The sequence below is a fragment of the Planococcus citri genome, chromosome 2 (assembly GCF_950023065.1).
Source record: "Planococcus citri chromosome 2, ihPlaCitr1.1, whole genome shotgun sequence".
NCBI lineage: Eukaryota > Metazoa > Arthropoda > Insecta > Hemiptera > Pseudococcidae > Planococcus > Planococcus citri.
In genome coordinates, this window is record NC_088678.1 from 4,655,814 (window position 1) to 4,678,833 (window position 23,020).

The 23,020-nt window shown below is 35.8% G+C and overlaps 1 protein-coding gene and 3 long non-coding RNA genes across 7 annotated transcripts; 1 reads left to right on the forward strand and 3 right to left on the reverse strand.

Annotated features, from left to right (window-relative positions):
* Positions 1-663: 663 nt before the first annotated feature.
* On the reverse strand, positions 664-1,787 carry LOC135838211 (uncharacterized). Its single transcript, XR_010557335.1, has 3 exons — positions 1,590-1,787; positions 935-1,160; positions 664-831 (listed from the first exon to the last, which is right to left on the reverse strand). It is a non-coding gene; the product is annotated as an uncharacterized LOC135838211 (long non-coding RNA).
* Positions 1,788-2,609: 822 nt separating this feature from the next.
* On the reverse strand, positions 2,610-8,356 carry LOC135834275 (uncharacterized). 4 transcript variants are annotated; one of them, XR_010556632.1, is made up of 6 exons: positions 8,217-8,356; positions 8,068-8,117; positions 6,406-6,478; positions 3,223-3,329; positions 2,929-3,023; positions 2,610-2,796 (listed from the first exon to the last, which is right to left on the reverse strand). It is a non-coding gene; the product is annotated as an uncharacterized LOC135834275 (long non-coding RNA). The 4 variants fall into 4 exon arrangements; XR_010556633.1 differs by having other exon boundaries at positions 8,068-8,107; positions 8,217-8,349; XR_010556631.1 differs by having other exon boundaries at positions 8,068-8,346.
* Positions 8,357-9,649: 1,293 nt separating this feature from the next.
* LOC135838212 (uncharacterized) lies at positions 9,650-12,025 on the reverse strand. The gene is made up of 2 exons (XM_065353842.1): positions 11,948-12,025; positions 9,650-10,641 (listed from the first exon to the last, which is right to left on the reverse strand). The coding sequence occupies exon 2, from the start codon at positions 10,595-10,597 to the stop codon at positions 9,761-9,763; it is 837 nt and encodes a 278-aa protein (XP_065209914.1). The 5' UTR covers positions 10,598-10,641; positions 11,948-12,025; the 3' UTR covers positions 9,650-9,760.
* Positions 12,026-15,808: 3,783 nt separating this feature from the next.
* Positions 15,809-18,202, forward strand: LOC135834276 (uncharacterized). Its single transcript, XR_010556634.1, has 2 exons — positions 15,809-15,921; positions 17,168-18,202. It is a non-coding gene; the product is annotated as an uncharacterized LOC135834276 (long non-coding RNA).
* Positions 18,203-23,020: the final 4,818 nt, after the last annotated feature.

A 23,020-nucleotide genomic window follows, 5' to 3' on the forward strand; every position in this document is an offset into this window, starting at 1 on the left:
AAAGCTGCACCCTTCCTAACTTCCTATACACATTTCAGGTGGAACCTAGCTTAATTTCATCTCCAATACTCATGAATGCAGATTTTTCTTCGCATAGCTTTACCAGACAAGGAGAGTGAGGTAGGGGGCCTATTTTTGGCTCGAATTTTTTTTTAGAGTCATCCAACAATAATCTATTGTAATTTCTCAAATCTAAGAACAATGACATTTTTACCTATTTTACCAGGGAATATCCTTTTGGATTTAGGTTAAAATGCAATTTTTTTTAAAAATTTCCAACATTTTTCATTTGGGCTTGAAAAAATATCTCATGGAATTCTGGACTTGCATAATATTCTCAAACTGCAGGCGATTAAACTTCGAGATGATTTCTTCAATTTTAAATCAATTTCTTTTTTCTCAATTTTGGGTCAATTTTCTGTCAAATGAATGATTTTTTCGTTGAATTTGAATTGAATTTAAATCGATTTCTACACAACCTAATGGATATTTTGGAACGAGTAACCTGTCAATTTCGAATTAATTTCCACACATCTTTACCCCTTCCACCCCCCTCCCCCAAAAAACGGAATATTTTTCGACGATTTTATCGATTTTGAGCTCTTTTTTAAAATAGAATGTTGCTTTGATTCAGTTTAGAAATTAGTATACTTATTTTTCGCATAATCTATAAAAAATTGTTTATTGTGTAGGTAAAAAATTACAAAAAAATGAAGGTTTGAAAAAATGGTATGTACAATGTAGGTATTCTGATTGAATAAGTTTAATCTGGTATCAAGCATCCATGTCCAAGTAGAAATGTTCTCGATCATTTTCTCCATTTTATGCAACCTGATACGTGAAAATAAAAATAAAATTAAGCACCTAATGGTATTTTCCATTGAGAATTATTTGTCAGTGAACGTATTTGTTTCTATTCAATATATGTACCCACCTGATTATTTTTTGTCATCTTGAACGCTCTTCCCTGTGTCGTTTTGATCTTCGACTGGAGTATTAGGATCTGTGGATGACTGTTCTTGGGAAGTTAACACTCTAGTTGTAACTTTCACTTCTCTGTTATTTGGTGTTTTAAATGCATCGATAATTTTTGAGAAGAAATCGTCGAACCACATTTTGTGAGATGTTTATTCTAATTTAGAATGAATGTTCCGCTTTCTCTGTCGAAAAAGTAAAATTAGAACAATTAGTATCTATTTTAATGCAATATTCAGAGATGTGTAAATCTCTGAAAATATCAATCGATTCGTGAATCACGGTGTGGAATCGACTACAAAGATTAAGAAAACGTCAAAAAACTTGATTGATTTTTCAATTGAAAAAAAAAATAGTCGAATTTCGTAAACTTTTTTTTAAAATTTTGTTCACAAGGAGTGTTTTTAGTAGTTACGTAATTTAGAAAATTATTCAAAAATTTTTCATCAGGTATAATAATTATTGAAAAGTGTGATTATTATTCAGAAAATTCAAAGTGAGAGCAAAATGTAACATTATCCAGCATAAATTCATAAAAATTGTTTCGATGTTGATTATTTAAAAGCAAAGAAGCTGTGATAAATACGTAGGTATAGATAGGTTTAGGTACTCACGTGATGTAGGCAATTTATAATTTCTGAATTGATGATTAGTACGTACGTCAAAATTCTCTTGTTTATACTGACTTATAGATACAATATATTTAGAAAATTGAATCAGGCTACTGTTGATAATTATAAGTATACTAATTCACGTACCAATCTTAACGTGAGTTATTCGAAAAATGCATACGCGTATAAGTGTTTAACGTGATACCCAGTGTCAAGGAAACAATCCCCGCCGTGCCCCACCAGGACGAATTATACCACAAGGTATCTAAACCTATACCTAACTAATTTGTATTTTATATTCCTGGTTTGTAAACTCGTTTTCGTCTTTGGTATGCCGCCATCTCTATTCGTGCCATCGTGCCCACTGCATGCCCATGTTTTATAAGTAGTATTTTCATAAAAATGTGTATAAAACGACGAATAAAATAGACACACGAAAAAAATGAAGGAATAAAATTTTCATTGTTTACAATGAACAATAACGAGTTGAGTGTCGTCAATTTAATGTACCCCTCTCTGAAGAAATCGAAAAAATGTTTGAATAATTAATTTTTCAGTTGAAAAAAAAATCAATTGTGCAATTACTTACTTACATAAAAAGTTAGATTCAAAATGTCGACCTCATACGTAATAAGATTGAATTTTCAGTAGTCGAAGTTGATGACAACGCCTTCTGGAGCGATTTGAAATTACTATAGAGAAAAGCTAACCTTTGCTGGAGGCTCCAAATCGGCTGGAAAATGGCTGGCAATGGTTTCCGATTTTTATCTCCATGTTTGCTCTTTTTGTAGTCTGTTTCCATTATTTTCAAAATTTGCCAAAAATAGAAAAAAAAATCAACTTCCGGAAGCTAAAAAAATTCGATTCTGAGGTGTTGGTGACATGCTCTAGATTTGACGAGTTGTGAAGATTCCCTTGTAAGAGTATTTGAATATCATGTTTAACATGCAATGATTCCTTAAATTCGAAATGAAATTTATTTTAAGATGTCCTCTATAATACCTAGGTACTTTAAAAAATTAGTAGATGAGTATAAAATTAATTTATTATGAAAGGAAAGTTACAAGAAAGTGGATAGAATTATGTTTTCGTTAAAAATAAAAATACTTAGCATATACTTGTACATATTTGGAGCAAAGTGATGAGGTATTGATGTTCACTAAAATTTATTTCATTATCATGATCTTCGTCTTCTCCGACCAATTACCTACTGAAAGAATACAAATTAAATTAAAATTGACGAATGGTTTTGTTATTATTGATATAGGTACTAAGATATTTTGTGTATGATTAATGTAGGTACCTAAGTACATACATACCTATGTACCTATTAATTATTTACCTCATTATTTATTTTGATTTTTCTGAAACGTTCTGAGACTGCTATTTTCTTGAAGGTTGGCTCGAACCATCCGATTGATCATTTGATGGAGTCATCTGGAGTAGGTATTCAAAACTTGCGTTATAATTTGGTTTTGTTTTCAAGGTATTCCAAATAAAGTAAGTTAGTATTCCTCCAATATGTCAGCTAATACTTTTTATGTACATTTACAATCATCCAGAAGAAACGGTAGATTGATTCCTTGGAGTATTTTTTCCCAAAAGATGAAAATTTTTACTAAAGCTACCTACTTACCGGTGGTGGACGTTGTACTGGACCAACTGTCGTTGCAGTGATTTCTTGTATTTTTCGATCCGATGGCCCCTTGAAGAAAATGATGACATCGTCGACAATCTGAGATGCTAGAACATCCGTAAAATCGAGTCATTTGTTGGTAAACCTATTATGAAACTCATTTTTGCAAATAGAGCTCGATGAGAGAATGACGAATGGCACAGACCACAGTTTCAAAGTGCATTTTGTAATTTTGTACAAGAGTTAGGATTGTGTTCAAAGTTTTGAGGTAAGTAGAAAAACCGTGATGTTCGAGCGGGGTCAATTTAAATTAATACAAAATACTACAAATCGGCAACGAAAAATTTGTTGAACGAAATTGATCCCTTATAGTGGAGTGGCAAACAGCTGAAATACAGGAGAAAACGGCATTTGATGAAAGAAGCGTGAATTTTGGTATGATGAATTTTAGGGCCAAAATGAAGTTTTTAAGATCGGGAGCAATTCGGGATCCCCCTCCTTCGAGGGTAGTGGACCCTACAATTTTGAAATAATTCCTGTCGATCGAGTTATGGTCAGAAATCAATTATTATGGTGCCCGCTGTTAAGTATTGATTAGCACTTTCTATTTTCACCATTGAAGCTACCGTCCCCCTCTCCCCCTGGCGTGGGGCTCAGCCCTCTAAATTGTGGATCTGGAAGACGTTGAGACTCGGAAATGTAATTTTGTGAAAATATCCTTCGAAAAGTGTACAAATAATTTTGATTGTTCATTTTTTGGTTTCCTTCCCTCTCTGCCCCCTGTGGCACCTCAAAACTTGAAAAACGCGCAAAATTGCTGCTTTGATGCCAAAACATGGTGGAAATGGTGAGCTAAATGCCAATTCTTCTAGGAACTGATGAGAAACATATTAATTTGAAAGCAGTAAATAATGAAAAAAATCATGAATTCCCCCCCCTTTACGCTTCCCCATCAACCCCTAATTGCAAAAAATACTCTACTGGTAAAAATTCCACCAGAATTGAAATATTGTAGAGAGAAGATAGGTGGGAACTCAGTCCTCCAGGGGAGGATTCAGTTCCCTGATGTACCTGTCCGGGGTATGCTCGGCTAATTAATACCCTACACCTTCCCTCATACAGATTGTGTGTACCTATGTCACTATTCGTCTGACCAATAAACCAAAAGATGATAAATCACTTTTAACACTTTATTGAGCTTCTCTTAATGAACATACATTTACACACGACTAATAGGTAATAACTAGAGCTATAAATACACACGCGTCCGTGCATCATTACTCAAAAGGCTTGTTGTCCTAACGTCCGTCCAGAGGAGCGATTACTCTAAGCGACCTGAGACAACTGTGAAGCGGACTGGGCAGGCTGTTTTGGTCGTCCGCATCTCACGGAACTAATCCACTAGATAGCACTGCACCAGCAGTGTTACGGACGACTGAGGGCATAAATTCCCTGCTATAACGAGTACTTTGGGTCCTCATCTACCCTCTACAATATTAAGCCGGTTACCCCAGTTGGGTGAAAATCTGCTCTTACACAACATAAAAACGTGGGCAGGAGATTTAACACTTTATGCCAATGCTTTTTCTGCCCATTAATCGGCGCGTATTTTATTTACGTGTAAAAATCTGCCATTGATCAATATTCTGGAAAAATTTTTTGGCACCAGCGGGGATCGAACTCAAGTCCCCGGATCTGTGAGCAGAATTCTTGCTACCTACGCCACCAGAGCACTTGGTAGATGTGACTAAAGATTTATATACTAAGCTGAAACACACACGCAAAATACCACATTTACGTGCGTTTTTCAGCAAATATGCGAATAATAATACACTACGAAATATTTGCATAGCGTATTTTTGTGGCTGGTTTTTCCAACGTGCAAAAATACGCCACATAATTAGAAGCGTAGCGGCCTTACGCGATAAAAATGCGCTACAAAATATTCTTGTGGTGTGTTAATCAGCAGGAATTTTTTTCTGCTGTGCAGAAAATGTGACAACCTAAAAAGTCGCTTCAAATTACGCCCGTGAATTGAAGCGCGATTTTGAAAACTGTAAAATCTGCTGCATGGCAGCAGTTTAAAGTCGCGTTGAAGTATAAAACGCCAATTAAACTGCTCTTTACCACGTATTTATTGGCAGAAGGGCAGATTTTCACCCAACTGGGACTGTTCAATATTGATTGATGTGTTTCTCTAAAAGTGTCGGAGCTTCATCGCATACCTCCCACCCATTCAAGGGGGCAGACCCCTAAAATGTGGAGACAACGAAAACTCCACCTATGGAACTGAAATTCAGTAAATGTATACTTCTCTGGGCATGGGAATATATTTAATCATCCATTTCATCGATTACATTCCTCACCCCGCCCCCTCCTCTCTCCCTTTATATACCATTTTACAAAATTTCATCAAAAAGTAGCCCCTCCTGCTTTGTACCGCGCTCCATAGGAAGGTAACCGAAGTCGTCTTACACTCAATGGATAGAGAATTTCATCAGCTTGGCCCTAAAATTCATCATACCAAAATTCACGCTTCTTTCATCAAATGCCGTTTTCTCCTGTATTTCAGCTGTTTGCCACTCCACTAGATTAGACATTAATCAAATTATTAGTTCAATCGCCAATCGGTTGTGAATGATTCGATTCGATCGAAAATACATCTAATCAGATTACTTCGTTTCTAACCACTTTGGATTTTATTTTAAAAAATGGCTTTCTTCCAGATTTTTGCCCCCAGCACAGAGCAATTAGAATTTTCAACGTCGTTGCTGAGATGGAAAAAAATTGAAAAAAACTTCGGGTCGTTGCCCTTCGTGTAGTATCTCTACTTTTGTGCCAAGTTTCAAGTCAAATGGTTGAACATATCCTATATGTAAGATAAGTAACCTATAAAGCTCCTGAAAATTAAATTTGGGGAAAATCCCCCCTCCCCAACTGCTTAGTGTGAGCATATATCATTGAGTAGTGATGATAAATGGCATAAAAATCAAAATGCAAGTTGAAGGTCAAATTACGAAGCGTAAGTATCAAGTTGGAGTTTGTGAAAATAAAATTTCAGGCACTAAAATTGTTATTCCTGAGGTTTTTCAATTGAAATTTCGAGTTTAGTTGAAATTATTTTCAAGTTTTCTCATGTCAATATCTAGCACACTTTTAATTCAAAAATTTCAAGCTACTTACTTTTATTGCCCATGTTTGAAGATACGTGTTGTAGGAATCTTACGTACAATTAGCAAATTTCAAGTTCGAAGAGCTGAAAACAAAAAATTCATTCGCTTTTATCAACAGTTATACTTATCTCACAATAAATTGTGTAGCAAATTATGTAATATTGATGTGGAATATGGAAGGACTATGCTAGTAAAAAAATTATCATCATGTTGATAAGAAGTGGGCGCCAAAATTTACTCGGGTGGGTAGGTTGATTACCTATTTGCATTCATTAAGGAATTCTAGCGGTGGAAATTCCCTCAGCATCGTTATAAGTTATTATTAATGAATTGAACAAAAATTCAAAATGAGAGCAAAATATTGTTTAAAAAAAAAAAAAAAAAAAAATACCAAAAGCTAAAATATACTCACTTAGGCCTAAGTATCATGCAGGGAATTGATTACCTACTTCAAAAAATTCGGATTAGAACTTTTTAAAGTGCATGCATTCGATTCACGTCCGGTTTTTCTGAATTATTCGAGAACTGTAATGATTTTTTTTTAATCGAAGCAGAGACATGCTTTTTTTCAACATATCACACTCTCTCCATGTACTATGCTGTCAGGGTCATCTTAACGATCCCCACTACCCTCCTCACTAAAACGATTAGCGCCACGACCGACGCATACTTTGTGTATCTACTCTCTGCATATAAACTTGTCGTTTTAGTTTTTTGGTGTGCTGCCATCGTTTTACGCGGTTATTTTGTAAATATTAAGATGATAAAATTAAATAATTTACCGAATGAGTGAAAATATTAAGGAATAAAATTTTTATTGGTTGTTTTGAGGGCTTAAAATAGACAAAATTCATTCACATTGCCAATATGGTACCTACCTGACTTGGATAACAAGTTGTATATGTAGTGTGAGTATTGAGTGATTGATGATTTGATTATGCTTGCGAAGTTGTGCAAAATTAATCATCATGTTGTTAAGACTCGAGCGTCAAAATTTACTTGTGAGTTGGTAGACTTGGTAATCAATTATTTGCATTAATTTGTGAATTATGTTTTCAAATGGATGCTATTTTTTGTGTATTGTCCATGATTGAGAATTGTTAGTGAAAGTTATGAAATACAAAGTATTAGACTATTCGATGTAGGTAATGTAAGTTTTCTGCGACCAAATAGAGAGGGGTCAAATCAATCAAGTGCTTTATTCGTTCCAGGGTAGCTCTCCAAGTTTTTCAATTTGATGGGTAGTTTTTTTGAAATAATTTTTACCCCCTATAGGTAATTTGGATTGAAGTTACTTCATTCAAGAGCATAAATCAGAATGTCTACCGGCACGAAAAAGGCACGAAAGCACGAAAATAGCAGAAAAATTTCTTCACAAAGCACTAAAATTTCTAAAAAAAAAAAAAAAAAATTGGCGTTATATTATCAAAACTGTCTTTGTTTCCAATTTTTATTCAGAAAACTACATCCTTTAAATATGAAAAATTTAAGTTTTGAAAACCGATTCTCATACTAAAAATAATATTTTTCGACCAGTGTACCGTATATAAGCTGAAACATGAAGCGTCAAAAACTTGGAGAACGAATCTTAAAACAATATTTGCTGTTGTGTTAAGTAAAAATCATGCAAATTTTAGTAAAATAAAAGTAGCTCAAGCAAAGGGGTACTCACCTAATGTAGAAAATTGGTGTTTTGAAACGTAGTATAACTTCTGTAATGCACTATGAATGAGTAAACCAATACTACTATACTTAGTGTGCTTATATACTTAGTTTTTTTTATGAATGACAAAATTCCAATGAATTATTTTATGGACTCACGTGTGCATAGATAGTTACTGCAATTTCGAATTATTCGAAAGTTGTGTTCATTTTCCGGTTTTCGAAGAAGACGACGACGACGAAAGACTTTTTCCAACGAAATTCTAGGTACTTATAGGTACTCGGTAGTTTTGATAATGATAAAGTACCTGAACACTCGTATTATCTGATCGACAATTTGATAAGTTTTGAGAAATGAAAAATATTTGTATCGGTACATTAAGTAGATAGGTAGATGGATCGCGAAAAAAAATGTTGAAGGATATTTACGAAAGCCAGGGGAAACATTCACTTTTTGAGTTGAAAGTCACTAAGAAAAAATATCAGCTCCGGAGATGCCTCTGGAGATGTGATATGCATCCTTAAAGAGAGGGAATTTTCGAAAAATTGTGGTTTTTTGCAAAGCTCCCACTCAGTTCAACTTCCTCAACCTACTACATGCAATTTTATTGAATTTTTTCCAAAAATTGTCATATTATAGGGGAGGGGGGAGAGAGAGAGAGGTCTGAGGATCTCAACGAGAACTTCAGCAAATGCTCTCATTTTGAGCTGAAAGTCATCCGGAACAGATTTCATCTCCAGAAGTACCCTTGGAGGAGAGATGTGGGGTCTCAATTGAAAATTTACAATTCCCAAAATATGTTTAGAAGCTTCATGACTGCTTGCAACCATCTTCAATCGATTCGACATAAATTTATAAACATTTTTAACAGATCGAGGATAAACCCCAACTCAATTTTTTACAGGCCAAGCCAAATTGATTTCTACGTTTTTTGGAGATACGAGTATTTTAAAACTCTGGAGAAATAGAAAATCACACTGGAGTATCTAGAATGGCCAGAAATGGTGAAATTTAGTTGAGGGGATTTGATATTAGTGTCAGGACTAATTTCCATCGTGTTGACTGAGCAAGTAGATATTGTAGGATGGATTCCCCCTCCCCTCCCCAAAAAAAAAAAAATAATAAAAAGTCGGCGGACTTGTGGCAAAGTCAGCAAAAACCTATTTTTAGTTGAAAGTTACTCTGAAATGAGTATCGTGCCATTGAAAAACTGAGAATTCGCACTTCACCTAAAATATGTGTTGGAAAGAATAATTGAGTTGATTGAAAAATTCTTAACTGGGGCGATCGATTTGCCTTTTTTCTACAGTTCATCTCAACATTCATGTTCCAAATTTTGTCGCTGCAGTGTTACCAGGAGCTGAGAAATGAAATCTGTGACCTCACATTTGAATCATCCGCATATTTTTCATTTCTTTAGATAAGTATCGTAATTGTAAGTTACAACTTCTTGGAATAAAATTGATAGGTATCGTTTATAGATGCGTGTAATATATTTATTTAAATAAGCTAAATATAGAATAAATGCATCTCAAAAGAGAATTGATAGGTATATAGAAATAAAATTAGGTTATTTATGTAAGAGAAGAAATTAAAATACTCGAGTAAAATAAGCTTGAGTAAAATACAATAAATAGAAGTGCAAAAAAATGAAAGATTAAGATGTGCTTTTATGCCATTTTCAGTGGTTTTAATGCGTTCTTTACATGTTTATGCAGATGATTTTAGGTTGTGGTTGCTGGTGTGGCCCTTGTTGATGATATTGTTTTTGCTGTTGTGGCAGAGGGTACCATGATGGCGGACATGCTGGCACCTGTGGGGGACATGCTGACCACTGTGGCGGACATGGAGGTAGTGATTGTTGAGGTGGACACGGTGGCGGTACTGGAAGTGGACAAGGTGAACATTGTTTGGGTGAGTATTGTTGAGTTGACCATTGTTGAGATGGCCATTGTTGAGATGACCATTGTTGTGAGGGGTATTGAGCTGGAGGAAGTGGTTGAGGACATGCTGGCTCCTGTGGCGGACATGCCGGTCCCTGTGGTGGGCTAGTGGGCCACTGTGGCGGACATGCTGGCCCTTGTGGGGGACATGCTGGCCCTTGTGGGGGACATGCTGGCCCCTGTGGGGGACATGCCGGCCACTGTGGTGGACATTGTGGTTGTGATGATTGTGGTGGACAAGGTGGGCATTGTTGAGATGACCATTGTTGTGAAGGATATTGAGGCGGAGGACATGGATGAGTGGGCGGTTCAGGGCATGGATGAGTGGGTGGTTCAGGACACGGATGAGTAGGTGGCTTTTTTGGCTGGCATGACGGTGGTGGTGGTTGTTTCGGCTCTGGCACATGCTCCTCGGGTACGCATGATGGAGCTGGTTGCTGTTCAGGTGCTGGTTCATGCTTAGTTTCCTTTATCGGTGATTGCTTCACTGAGTGTACATGATCATCCTGCGGATGTAGTGTTGGTGGTTGTTTTGGAGCTGGTTTTTGCTCAGCTTCCTTGTGGGGTGATTGTTGTTTCGGCTCTGGTTTGTACATTATTTATGAGATGAAGCTTCAAATTCAAATCGAAGTTATGTTTTCTGTTCAAAAAATAAATAAATTCATAAGACAATTAGCGTTATTTCAATAAAACATCTATCCTATGAAGCTGCAAGACAAAAAATAGCCGAAAAATACGCGCAAAATAAATGTATACAAATATTTGAAAAATCCGAAAAGAGTCCCGAGCCCGATCAATGGCACTTGGAGAACTTTTTAAAAAAAAATCTACCCCCTAATGTCTCTAGAACGTAGGGAAGATACCCGGGCCAAAAAATTTTGAAATTAAAATGTCCCAAATTTTGAGTTGAAATGGGCTCTTTTTCAATTATTCTCAAATGTAGGTATCAAAAAATATCGAAAACGAAAAAAGAAATAAAGGTGGTTAATATCTCATTCTAAAGAGCATTAAATTCTGAATATTTCCCTCATTTACATCACCCCTCTAGGGTTTTCAGTTTTTGAGCTATTTTTAATCCAAATTTTGAATTTCGGTTACAAAATTTTTATTATAATAAATTATGTATAGGTATGTAAATGTATGCCTATTTTGAAAACAAATTGCCAAGAATACTTCAATAATTATTACTTATAAGTACTCGTATGTAGCATTTCTATAATTTTGAAAAATTTTCAAGTCTTTTGAATAGTATAACTTAAGGTTAGGTAACTTGAATGAGGTAATACTGATACAAGAAGGTTAGAATTTCATTTTTGAAAATCAAAGAACTTGTAAATAACCTTTTTAGGTTAGGAAATGAAATAAATGGTATAAAAAATTAAAAATGATTTCACATCCCATCAACGATGTGCAGGACCGTCGAGAGTTGATGCGAGCCTGCCCCATCTCGTTAGGTTTTTGAGAAGGGGTGGAGTCGCAACTGAAAATTTGTCCATTTTGGCAAACGATATAATATTTACCTATATGATTAGAATACTACTTATGTTTTTTCATCAGAAGATTTTATTTCTTGGATTTTGAAATTTTAGAATCTGAATGTTGCTCTTTTAGTCCATGAAGTTGAATTTTTTTTTAAAAAAAAGAACACACCCAGAAGAAGAGCTAATAAAGTTTTCAAAAATTCTTAGACCTATTTCGAGAGGCATAAAACGATGCCTTTCCTGCGAGGACTAGGATTTCATTTTTTGGCTTTGAAACATTAAAATTTGAATGATTTTTTTTCAAGTAACAATTTTGAAAAAGAAAAGAGAGCAGGTCCGGGTCAAAAAAAATTAAAATGAAACCAGAATACAATAATTATCAAGCATAAGGTTATTTGCAATAAAACTTTATTGCGATATAAGTACTTATTTAAAAGTAAAACTAGCAAAGGCTAAGGTACTCACTTAAAGTAGAATACTGGATGCTTTGAAGCGTAGGTATAGAACAACTTCTGCAATGCACAATGAATGAACCATTAACACCGCTAAGGGTTTTTAAACTCGTATATTTGTTGGTATCAGCTCACTTTTGATTCACGGCTCTTATTTTTCTTTATAAAAGTAAGTGACGAAATTCCAACTAATCGTTAACTGATAATTCATAGATTCACGTGAATGAAAACGACGAAGGCATTTTCCAGCCAAATTTCTGTGTACCTACATACAAGATACCTACTTAGTTGATGTGTTATATAATTAGAAGTGTTTGATAAAGTTAAAAGTACCTGACTATGCACTCGTATTATCTGTAAATGAATCGATAAGTTTTGGGAATTGAAATATGTGTACGTATCTGCAGGTATTGATACTACCAATCTAATCGTCCTACGTTGAAATTTGAATGCAAAGTAACTTTTATCTCTTTAATTTAATCGAGTGAAATTTCGGGGAAATTCCAACTCTCGAGAATCAGCCGAATTCTTCAGAACAGCTCGAAACAGTTCGAAATAACAGTTCTTATAATGGATTCGAAGGCTCGAAAATGGGTACGAACCACATTCCGTATTTCTAGATCGATGACATGGTTACTCGTAGTTGACCATTGCGAACCATTTTTCCAAAATAAATTTCTTCCATTTTGGAAATTAAGTACCTACACTTCTTCTGTGATTTAAGGTGGTAATTAATTTTGAATGATATGCTGTTCATGAGGGATTTTGGAAAATGGGTGTGAGATTTGATCAATTAGGTCACTTACGTGGTGAAGTCAATTTGGACGATTCTTATCACTTATGACACTTTGTCAAAATCTGATGTTTCCAAAATACATACTTTCGGAGGCTCCAGAACGTCTTGAAATCATCTCTGATCGGCTCAGCGTATTGGAATCAGTGCATAAAATAAAGTTTTAGCTTTCAAACTTGATCATGTGGAATTTTGTGGATATTTCAAATTTCAAAAATTGATTGGGGGCTCCAGAAATCCTCTATGTGTGTAGCTTTTCTAAAACTAATCTATCCGGATTTTACCATTTTCGACCATTCCGAAGCTTAAATAGAGATTTTTGATTTCTCCCGAATTTTAAAATTCCTTCAGAAAGAGTAGAAAAATGAATTAGGGATTCTGAAATACTCGAGTTGTGGCTTATTCTCTGGATCTATTTGAAGAGTACCTTCGCATTTTGGTGGATTTCCAAATCGAGCACGTATTTTGACCTGTATTTTTGTGAAGAAAAAAATCCAAAAATGCAAAATTTCCTGTTCTGGAGGAAATGCTTAAAATTTACACGAATGAATATTGAATAAATATTGTCCAAAAACACCCCCTCCCTTCGACTTAAATCCGAATTTAATAATTTTGACCTATTCTGAAATCTTCAGCGCGATTTTCGATTTCTTCAGAGTTTTAAAATCTCTCCAGAAGACGAAGAAATAAATTTGGGTGCGTAGGGTATTCTGGGGTAATAGGTGAAATGCCCCTGCCATCGGATTTTTGATATTTTAATGAAACATTGTTAGTCGGGGAGCCCAATTTTAAACCGTACAAAGGTAGATCGAAAGATCAGGCAAAAATTTATCACCCGTCAAAATATTCGAGTGCTAAAGTGCCTTTTTCGTTTTTTGGTGAATTTCTGAAAATCAAATTTAGGCCAAAAATGAGGGAAAACATCAAAATTTCACCAAATTGACCGAGAAAACTGAAATTTGGCTGATACCCTATTTTCGACATGCCAAATCGATTGAAAGCTGTTTCAAACCGTTTTGAGCAGTTCTGGAGCCTCCAGCAGATTTTTGAAACTCGAAATTCCCACAAAATTCCATCAAATTGGAGTTGTAAAGCTAAAATTTACTCTACACTCCAATTTTAACACCCTCTGAAGACGACTTCAGGTGGGTTCAAGTCATTTTAGAGCCTCCAGCGACTTTTTTGAAAATTACTGGAGCCTCCAGTACATTTTTGAAACTTGAAGTTTCCCCAACAATAATTTATCAAATGGAGTTGGCAAGCCAAAATTTACTTCGCAGACTACATAGTGGTTTCAAATGGTTTTGAAGCTTCCAGCTACTATTTGGGAATTTTAATTTTCCAAAAAACGCCATACGACCTTTCAAAAAGTCGCTGGAAGCTCCAAAACGACTTGAAATCCACCAGTAGTCAACTTCGTAGCGTATTGAAATTAGTTTGCAGAATGAATTTCGACTCTCCACCTCAGTTTGATGAAATTTTGGGGAAATTTCAAGTTTCAAAAATCTACTGGAGGCTCCACAAATTTTCAAAAAGTCGCTGGAGGCTCCAAAACGACTTTAAATTCACCTGCAGTACTTCGTAGCGTATTGAAATTAGTTTTTAGAATACATTTTAGCTTTACAACTCCAATTTGATGGAGAATTTTGTGAGAATTTCGAGTTTCAAAAATCTGCTGGAGGCTCCAGAACTGCTCAAAACGGGTTGAAACAGCTTTCAATCGATTTGGCATGTCGAAAATAGGGTATCAGCCAAATTTCAGTTTTCTTGGTCAATTTGGTAATAATTATTTTGATTTTTTCCCTCATTTTTGGCCTAAATTCGATTTTCAAAAATTCACCAAAAATCGAAAAACGCACTTTAGCACTTGAAATTTTGACAGGTGATAAATTTTTGCATGATCTTTCGATCTACTTTTGTACGGTTTAAAAAAATCCGTGCAAGTCTTACATTGGAACGCAAAATCTGCGATTTCGGCTGACCCGTCAATCAAAATGGGCGTCATTTTGTCCGTAGGACCACTTTTTTTGAGGACAAGGACTAAATATGTTCCTTAGGACTTCCCCTTTGAGAAAAAAGTGTCCCACAGGATCGACGGGGAGGGAGGGAGGGTGCAATATATCCTTATGCGGGCTCTCCGACTATGTTGGGTAATTTTTTTAAAACTGTTGCAGCTAAAAAAATCCACCCCCCGTCTCTCTCCTTTGCTCACACTGGCAAAAAAACACTTTTTTCGGGGGGAAGGAGCAATATTTTTTCAACGAGTTTTGAATAAACAATTTTGAATTCACCCAAAACATACGGAGGAGACACGAGTTTAAATAGGTACGTGAATTTTTTCAACATTTTTTGCCTCTCTCCTCCCCCGCAGCTTGGGAGTGAAGATATTGACAAAAGAAAATTTGAAACCACCATATTTGAGAACTCAATTCTGGTACCTACACAAAATTTTTTCAATTCAAAAATGTATCCGCATGATTACCTTGGTACTATTATTGGTATTTTTTTTTTAATTTTCTCAAGGTGGGTCATCTTCAAAAACACAATAAACACTCAAAAATGAGTTTTTTGTGTCACAGCACCATAAAAAATAAAAAAACGATAATGCCTGTGATGTAATTCTGAAATTTTGAATGCGGGTCTCAAAGGAAAATAGAAAACCAAAGGGAAGGCGTGCCTAGATTCTCGAGAGTTGAAATTTCCACGAAATTTCACCAGGTCAAATTAAAGAGATAAAACTTACTTTGTATTCTATTTTCACCGTAATACATACCATACGATTAGATTATTATCAATACCTATACTTAGATACGTATACGCATATTTTAATTCCCAAAACTTATCGATTCATCTACAGATAATACGAGTGCATAGTCAGGTACTTTTAACTTTATCAAACACCTCTAATTACATCACACATCGACTAAGTAGGTACTTACCTTGTAGGTACATAGAATTTGGCTGGAAAAATGCCTTCATCGTCATCATTCACGTGAATCTATGAATTATCAGGTAACGATTAGTTGGAATTTTGTCATTTACTTTTATAAAGAAAAATACGAGCCGTGATTCAAAGGTGGGCTGATACCACCAAGTATACGAGTATAAAAACCCTTAGCGGTTTTAATGGTTCATTCATTGTGCATTGCAGAAGTTGTTCAATACGCTACAAAGCATCCAGTTTTCTACTTCAAGTGAGTACTTTCGCCTTTGCTACTTTCATTTTCAAATAAGTATCCATATCGCAATGTTTCATTGCAACTTACCTTATGCTTGATAATTATTGTATTTTCGTTTCATTTTAAATTTTCTTACCCGTAAATTACTTAACAGTGTAAAATCACATTTGATTAATCTTTAAATTTCAAGGTTTACTAGTACCTACTTCAGACACTTTTGAAAAAATTTACAATCGTACCAATGTATTGATAATTTCATATTTTTGGGAGACCATTTCTTTAGCTTACTGAACGACTTTTTTCAAAATTGAAATTTTTTAATAATAATATCACAATTCCTCAAGCTTCAGAAGCCAAAAAATAAACTCACATGAAAATTATCGTTTTTATACCTCTCGACATGAAATACAAATTCTGGAGAGCTTTTGCTCTCGCTTCGTTTGGGCCTGCTCTCTTTTATTTTTCAAAAATGAAACTAAGCTTAGAAAAAAAATAATTTATAATTATTACAAAGTTTCAAAGACATAATTATTCACATGAAGATCATTGTTTTTATGCATCTCGAAATACGAATTTTTGAAAATCTTACCCTCTTATCACTCGTACCTGCTCTCTTTTCTTTTTCAAAATTGTCACTTGAAAAAAAAAATCATTCAAATTTCAATGTTTCAAAGCCAAAAAATTAACTCCCAGCCCTCGCATGAAAAGCATCATTTTTATGCCTCTCGAAATAGGTTTAAGAATTTTTGAAAGCTTTATTACCTCTCCTTCTGGGTGTGTTCTTTTTTTTTTCAAAGTTCAACTTCATGGACTAAAAGAGCAACATTCAGATTCTAAAATGTCAAAATCCAAGAAATAAAATCTTCTGATGAAAAAACTTAGGTAGTACCCTAATCATATAAATATTATATCGTTTGCCAAAATCGACAAATTTTCAGTTGCGACCCCACCCATTCTCAAAAACCTAACGAGATGGGGCAGGCTCGCATCTGTCAGCTCTCGACGGTTCTGCACATCGTTGATGGGATGTGAACTCATTTTTTATTTTTTATACCTACCATTTATTTCTGTTCCTAACCTAAAAAGGTTATTTACAAGTTCTTTGATTTGATCGGGCTCGAGACTCTTTTCCGATTTTTCAAAAATTTTTAAATTTATTTTGCGCGTATTTTTCGGGTACTTTTTGTCTTGTAGTTTTATAAGGTAGATGCTTTATGAAATAGCGCTAATTGTTTTATGAATTTATTTATTTTTTGAACAGAAAACATAAATTCAATTTGAATTTGAAGCTTCAACTCATAAATAATGTACAAACCAGAGCCGAAACAACAATCGCCCCACAAGGAAGCTGAGCAAAAACCAGCTCCAAAACCGCATGATGATCATGTACTGAAGACACAACAATCACCCCCGAAAGAATATGAGCATAAACCAACACCTAAACCAGAACCAGAACCACCAAAACAGCCATGTCAGCCAGATGAACCAGAGCCAGCCTGTCCCCCACAACAGCCTGCTTGTCCTCCACTGAAGCCAGCATGTCCACCACAGGAACCTGCATGTCCTCCACAGAAGCCAGCATGTCCCCAACCGTGGCCAGCATGTCCTCCACAGAAGCCAGCATGTGCCCCACAGGAGCCAGTATGTCCCCCTCAGTGGCCTGCATGTCCACCACAGGAGCCAGCATGTCCTCAACCACTTCCTCCGCACCAATATCCCTCACAACAATGGCCATCTCAACAATGGACACCTCAACAATATGCACCATGTCCCCCACAAGGGCCAGCATGTCCGCCACAGTGGCCAGCATGTCCACCACAGGAGCCAGCATGTCCTCAACCACTTCCTCCGCCCCAATATCCCTCACAACATTGGCCATCTCAGAAATGGTCATCTCAACAATGGGCACCCCAACAATGTTCACCGTGTCCTCCACAACAATCACTACCACCATGTCCCCCACAGGTGTCGGCATGTCCGCCATCATGGTACCCTCCACCACAACAGCAACAACATGGGCCATATCAACAACACGGATCACACCAGCAACCACAAGCTAAAACCATCTTCATAAATATGTGAAGAACGCATTTCATTTTTTTGAACTTCTAGGTATTTTTGTATTTTATCTGAGCTTTTTTTAGTCGAATATTTTAAACACATTAGTTCATTTCTTCTCTTACATAAATAACCTACTTTTATTTCTATATACCTTACTTATCAATTCTCTTTTGAGATGCATTTATTCTATATTAAGCTTATTTAAATAAAATATTACACGCATCCATAAACGATATCAATTTTATTCCAAAGTAGTTGTAACTTGAATCACAATTACGATATCTAAAGAAAATAAAAATATCCCAGGATAATCCAAAAGTAAGGTCCTAGATTTCATTTCTCAGCTCCTAATTTGCATCATTTTTACTAAATAAGTAAGTAGGTACATGTGGCAGGGTATTTTTTTCTTCTTTTTTTTTAAACATAAATTTCCAAAAGTTTCCAATTTTAAATTTGTAGTGAGAGAAAAATACACAGCATTCTCCCACTTAATTGGGAGAAAAATATTTTTATCCGTCACCCATACTTACTGGGAGAAATTTACACACGAAAAGTTCAGTCACCTTTAATGGGAGAAAATTTACCTATCACCTAACTGGGAGAAAAATTCTCAGTCTCTTTATTGGAAGAATATTTTTCTACCCCCTAAGCGACAGATTTGCGATCATTTTAGTGACCAATTATGACATCAGTGACCAAGCCGCGGCATTTTTAACATCCTACTTAGTGGTGGTGGCGCTGGTCCAATGATAATCAATTATTTCTCAAATATAGCCGATTATGCTCGAATATATCATCGTTTTTTAGGAGTTTTTAACGAATACCGACGAGCATAGTCGGGTATGTTGTAATCTTAGCGCAGGCTGCGCGAGATAGAGCCGCTAGAAGCGTACACCGCGTGCGCCACTTACTCCACTCGTTTCTCGCCTGATTTTCGTTGTAGGTAAGTTATAAAAGCTCTGATCTGAGACAAATAGGCAGGACTGCAGACATCGACACCGCCAAGTATAGTTCCAACTTTACTTCCATCTCCCTGTGATGGGCAGGAGCCCTCCCAGCAGAAGATACCAATAAATCCATCTCAAGTCTTAATGTTTCCAACTGTAGTTCCTACTATTTCCAGCTTTAGCTTCCTACGCTTTGTGTTATCTTGAACTTAGATGTTCGTGAAGAAAAAAATCCAAAAATCCAAAATTTCCTTTTCTGGGGGAAATGCTTAAAATTTACACAAATGTATAAATCTTGTCCAAAAACACCCGCTCCCCACAACTTGAATCCGAATTTCATAATTTTGACCAATTCTGAAATCTTCAGCATGATTTTCGATTTCTTCAGAGTTTTAAAATCTCTCCAGAAGACGTAGAAATAAATTTTGGTGCAAAGGGTACTCTGGGGTAAAATAGGTGAAATGCCCCTGCCATCGGTTTTTTGAAATTTTAATGAATCATTGTTAGCCGGGGAGCCCATTTTTAAACCGTACAAAGGTAGATCGAAAGATCAGGGAAAAATTTATCACCCGCCAAAATTTCAAGTGCTAAAGTGCGTTTTTCGTTTTTCAGTGAATTTCTGAAAATCAAATTTGTAGTGGGAGAAAATTACAGCTTTCTCTCCCACTTTAGTGGGAGAAGATGATTTTCTTCTGTCACTTAAACTGGGAGAAGCCTAATTTTATATTTTTCCATCACATACTTTTGTCGTATTTCTGTCTGCCTACGTGGGAGAAAATAATTCTATCTCCGTATAGAATAAATTTTCTCTGGTCTTTTAGGCGAATGAATATTTTTCTGTCCCCTTAACGACAAATATTCGACTATTTTAATGACCATTGATGACGTCGGTGACCAAATGAGACATTTTTCCCAACCTATTTAGTGGTGGTGGCGCCTACGACCAATCACAATCGCGAGATTATCGAATATCGACGATTATACACGATCCTAACTTCGTATTTCTGGTGGTGGCGCCAAGTTGACCTCCACTTCCGATATATTAACCAATAACAACTAAGTTTTTTACGATTTTCGCCGAATATACGCGAATATGACGTAATATGAGCGCCGGTCGCCTACATTAGCGCCGCTAGATGCGATATATGCGTGCGCCACTTACCCCATCCAGCTACTGCACGATTTTCGACTACCGAAGGTTATAAATACTCCAATCCGAGAAGAAAGACTTCAGTAATCGAATAAATTCCCTTGTTGTTATTCGTTACTCCTAACCAACATACAAGCGCCATAGCTTGGGTTAGTCTTCAATGAGTCGTTCTTCAAGAACTTATAGCAATCTACGTTATCAGTTGTTAGTTGGTAAGTACTACAACTTCCGATGTCGTCATCATTATCTACTTGGATTGATCTGCAGCTCAATCCAAGGGATAAATTAGATCCAGTACAGTTCGTGTTCAAGTTAAGTAGGCAATTCGATCATACGAAACCTACGATACTAAATGGATCAGACATCCACGACTCGGGCATTTTTGTCGCCATAGACGATTTTTGTCCTTAACACTGTTTCCATTGAGGATAAGTTATCGATTCTCGTCTTTCTCGGATCGGTTTCTGACAATTTAGTACAGAGTTAGGCACTTTAGGGCTTTTCTTTTCTTTTTTTTCCAAAATTTCCTTTATTCTGATAAGTTATTTTGATAAGTTTATTCTGATAAGTTTTATTCTGATAAGTTCTCCCTTTCCCAATAAAAATCCCTTTATTCTGATAAGTTATTCTGATAAGTACACAAATCAAAAAGGACAATTTTGTATCAAAATGTCCACAATTTTCTCTTGGCATAATTATAATATATATGTTATTTCACGAGTTCTTTTCTTATTTATCGACGATTGTCGAATCGTCGAATTATTATTCTCGGTAAATCATTCCATCTATGACAAAAGTACGTATTATTTCCACGAATAAAGTAAGTATTTCTACGGTATGAGTAAATATGGCATTTTGGCGTTTGAGACTACGCAGATTCGTACAATATACGAAGTATTTTATCGTGTCCCCACGACAAATATAAATAAATTTAAATATTCCGGTGGGAATTAGGAATAATTCCTCGTCCGCGATTCATAGGACCCTAAGATTATTGCACTGAGCTATCATCCGAATTGCAAGAGATATTCATTATATGCACACGACCACATCCATTAAAACCAGGAGAGTGCATAATAGGATATCCAGTACACTGAAGTGTATATGAGGTTATTAGTTACAATTAAGTTGTGTATCGTCAGCTCTCATATCCTCAAAGAAATCAGAAATTTTCCTACTGGAAAATTTCTGGGAAATTCCAAAAATCAAAAACCTCAAAACGAAAAAATTTTCTGAACTTCTTGTTTTATGGTAGTTTTTGATTGGGTTCCAGTTTTTTCTCCCACCACAAATTTAGGCCAAAAATGAGGGGAAAAATCAAAATATTACCAAATTGACCAAGAAAACTGAAATTTGGGATATACCCTATTTTCGACATGCCCAATTGATTGAAAACTGTTTCAAACCGTTTTGAGCAGTTCTGGAGCCTCCAGCAGATTTTTTAAACTCGAAATTTTCACAAAATTCCATCAAATTGGAGTTGTAAAGCTAAAATTTACTCTACACTCCAATTTTAACACCCTCTGAAGACGACTTCAGGTGGGTTCAAGTCATTTTAGAGCCTCCAGCGACTTTTTTGAAAATTATGGAGCCTCCAGTAGATTTTTGAAACTTGAAGTTTCCCCAAAATTAATTTATCAAATGCAGACTACATAGTGGTTTCAAATGGTTTTGAAGCTTCCAGGTACTTTTTTGGAAATTTTAATTTTCCAAGAAAAGCCATACGACCTTTCAAAAAGTCGCTGGAAGCTCCAAAACGACTTGAAATCCACCAGTAGTCAACTTCGTAGCGTATTGAAATTAGTGTGCAGAATGAATTTCGACTCTCCACCTCAGTTTGATGAAATTTTGGGGAAATTTCGGAGGCTCCAGTAATTTTCAAAAATGTCGCTGGAGGCCCTAAAATGACTCGAACCCACCTGAAGTCGTCTACAGAGGGTGTTAAAATTGGAGTGTAGAGTAAATTTCAGCTTTGCATCTCCATTTGATGAAATTTTGTGTGAAAATTTAACGTTTCAAAAATCTGCTGGAGGCTCCAGTAATTTTTAAAAAGTCGCTGGATGAGGCTCCAAAACGACTTTAAATTTACCTGCAGTACTTCGTAGCGTATTGAAATTAGTTTTTAGAATACATTTTAGCTGTACAACTCCAATTTGATGGAGAATTTTGTGAGAACTTCGAGTTTCATAAATCTGCTGGAGGCTCCAGAACTGCTCAAAACGGGTTGAAACAGCTTTCAATCGATTTGGCATGTCGAAAATAGGGTATCAGCCAAATTTCAGTTTTCTTGGTCAATTTGGTAATAATTATTTTGATTTTTTCCCTCATTTTTGGCCTAAATTCGATTTTCAAAAATTCACCAAAAATCGAAAAACGCACTTCAGTACTTGAAATTTGGACAGGTGATAAATTTTTGCATGATCTTTCGATCTACTTTTGTACGGTTTGAAAAAATCCGTCCAAGTCTTACATTGGAACGCAAAATCTGCGATTTCGGCTGACCCGTCAATCAAAATGGGCGTAATTTTGTCCGTAGGGCCACTTTTTTTGAGGACAAGGACTAAATATGTTCCTTAGGACTCTCCCTTTGAGAAAAAAGTGTCTCAGAGGATCAACCAAGAGGGAGGGAGGGTGCAATATATCCTTATGCGGGCTCTCCGACTATGTTGGGTAATTTTTTAAAAAATGTTGGAGTCAAAAAATCCCCTCGCCTCACTCTTTTGCCCACACTGGCAGAATAACACTTTTTTCGGCGGAGGAAGCAATAATTTTTCAACGAGTTTTGAATAAAAAAATTTGAATTCACCCAAAACATACGAAGGAGACACGAGTCTAACAATGTATCTCAGAACTCGATTCTGGTACCTACACAAAATTTTTTCCTTTCAAAAATGTATCTGCATGATTACCAAGGTACTATTATTGGTAAGTATTTTTTTTTTAATTCTCAAAGTGG

Bases quoted from the DNA above. Each gene is read 5' to 3' on its own strand.
- LOC135838212 (XM_065353842.1), bottom strand. From the start codon at position 10,597: ATGTACAAACCAGAGCCGAAACAACAATCACCCCACAAGGAAGCTGAG.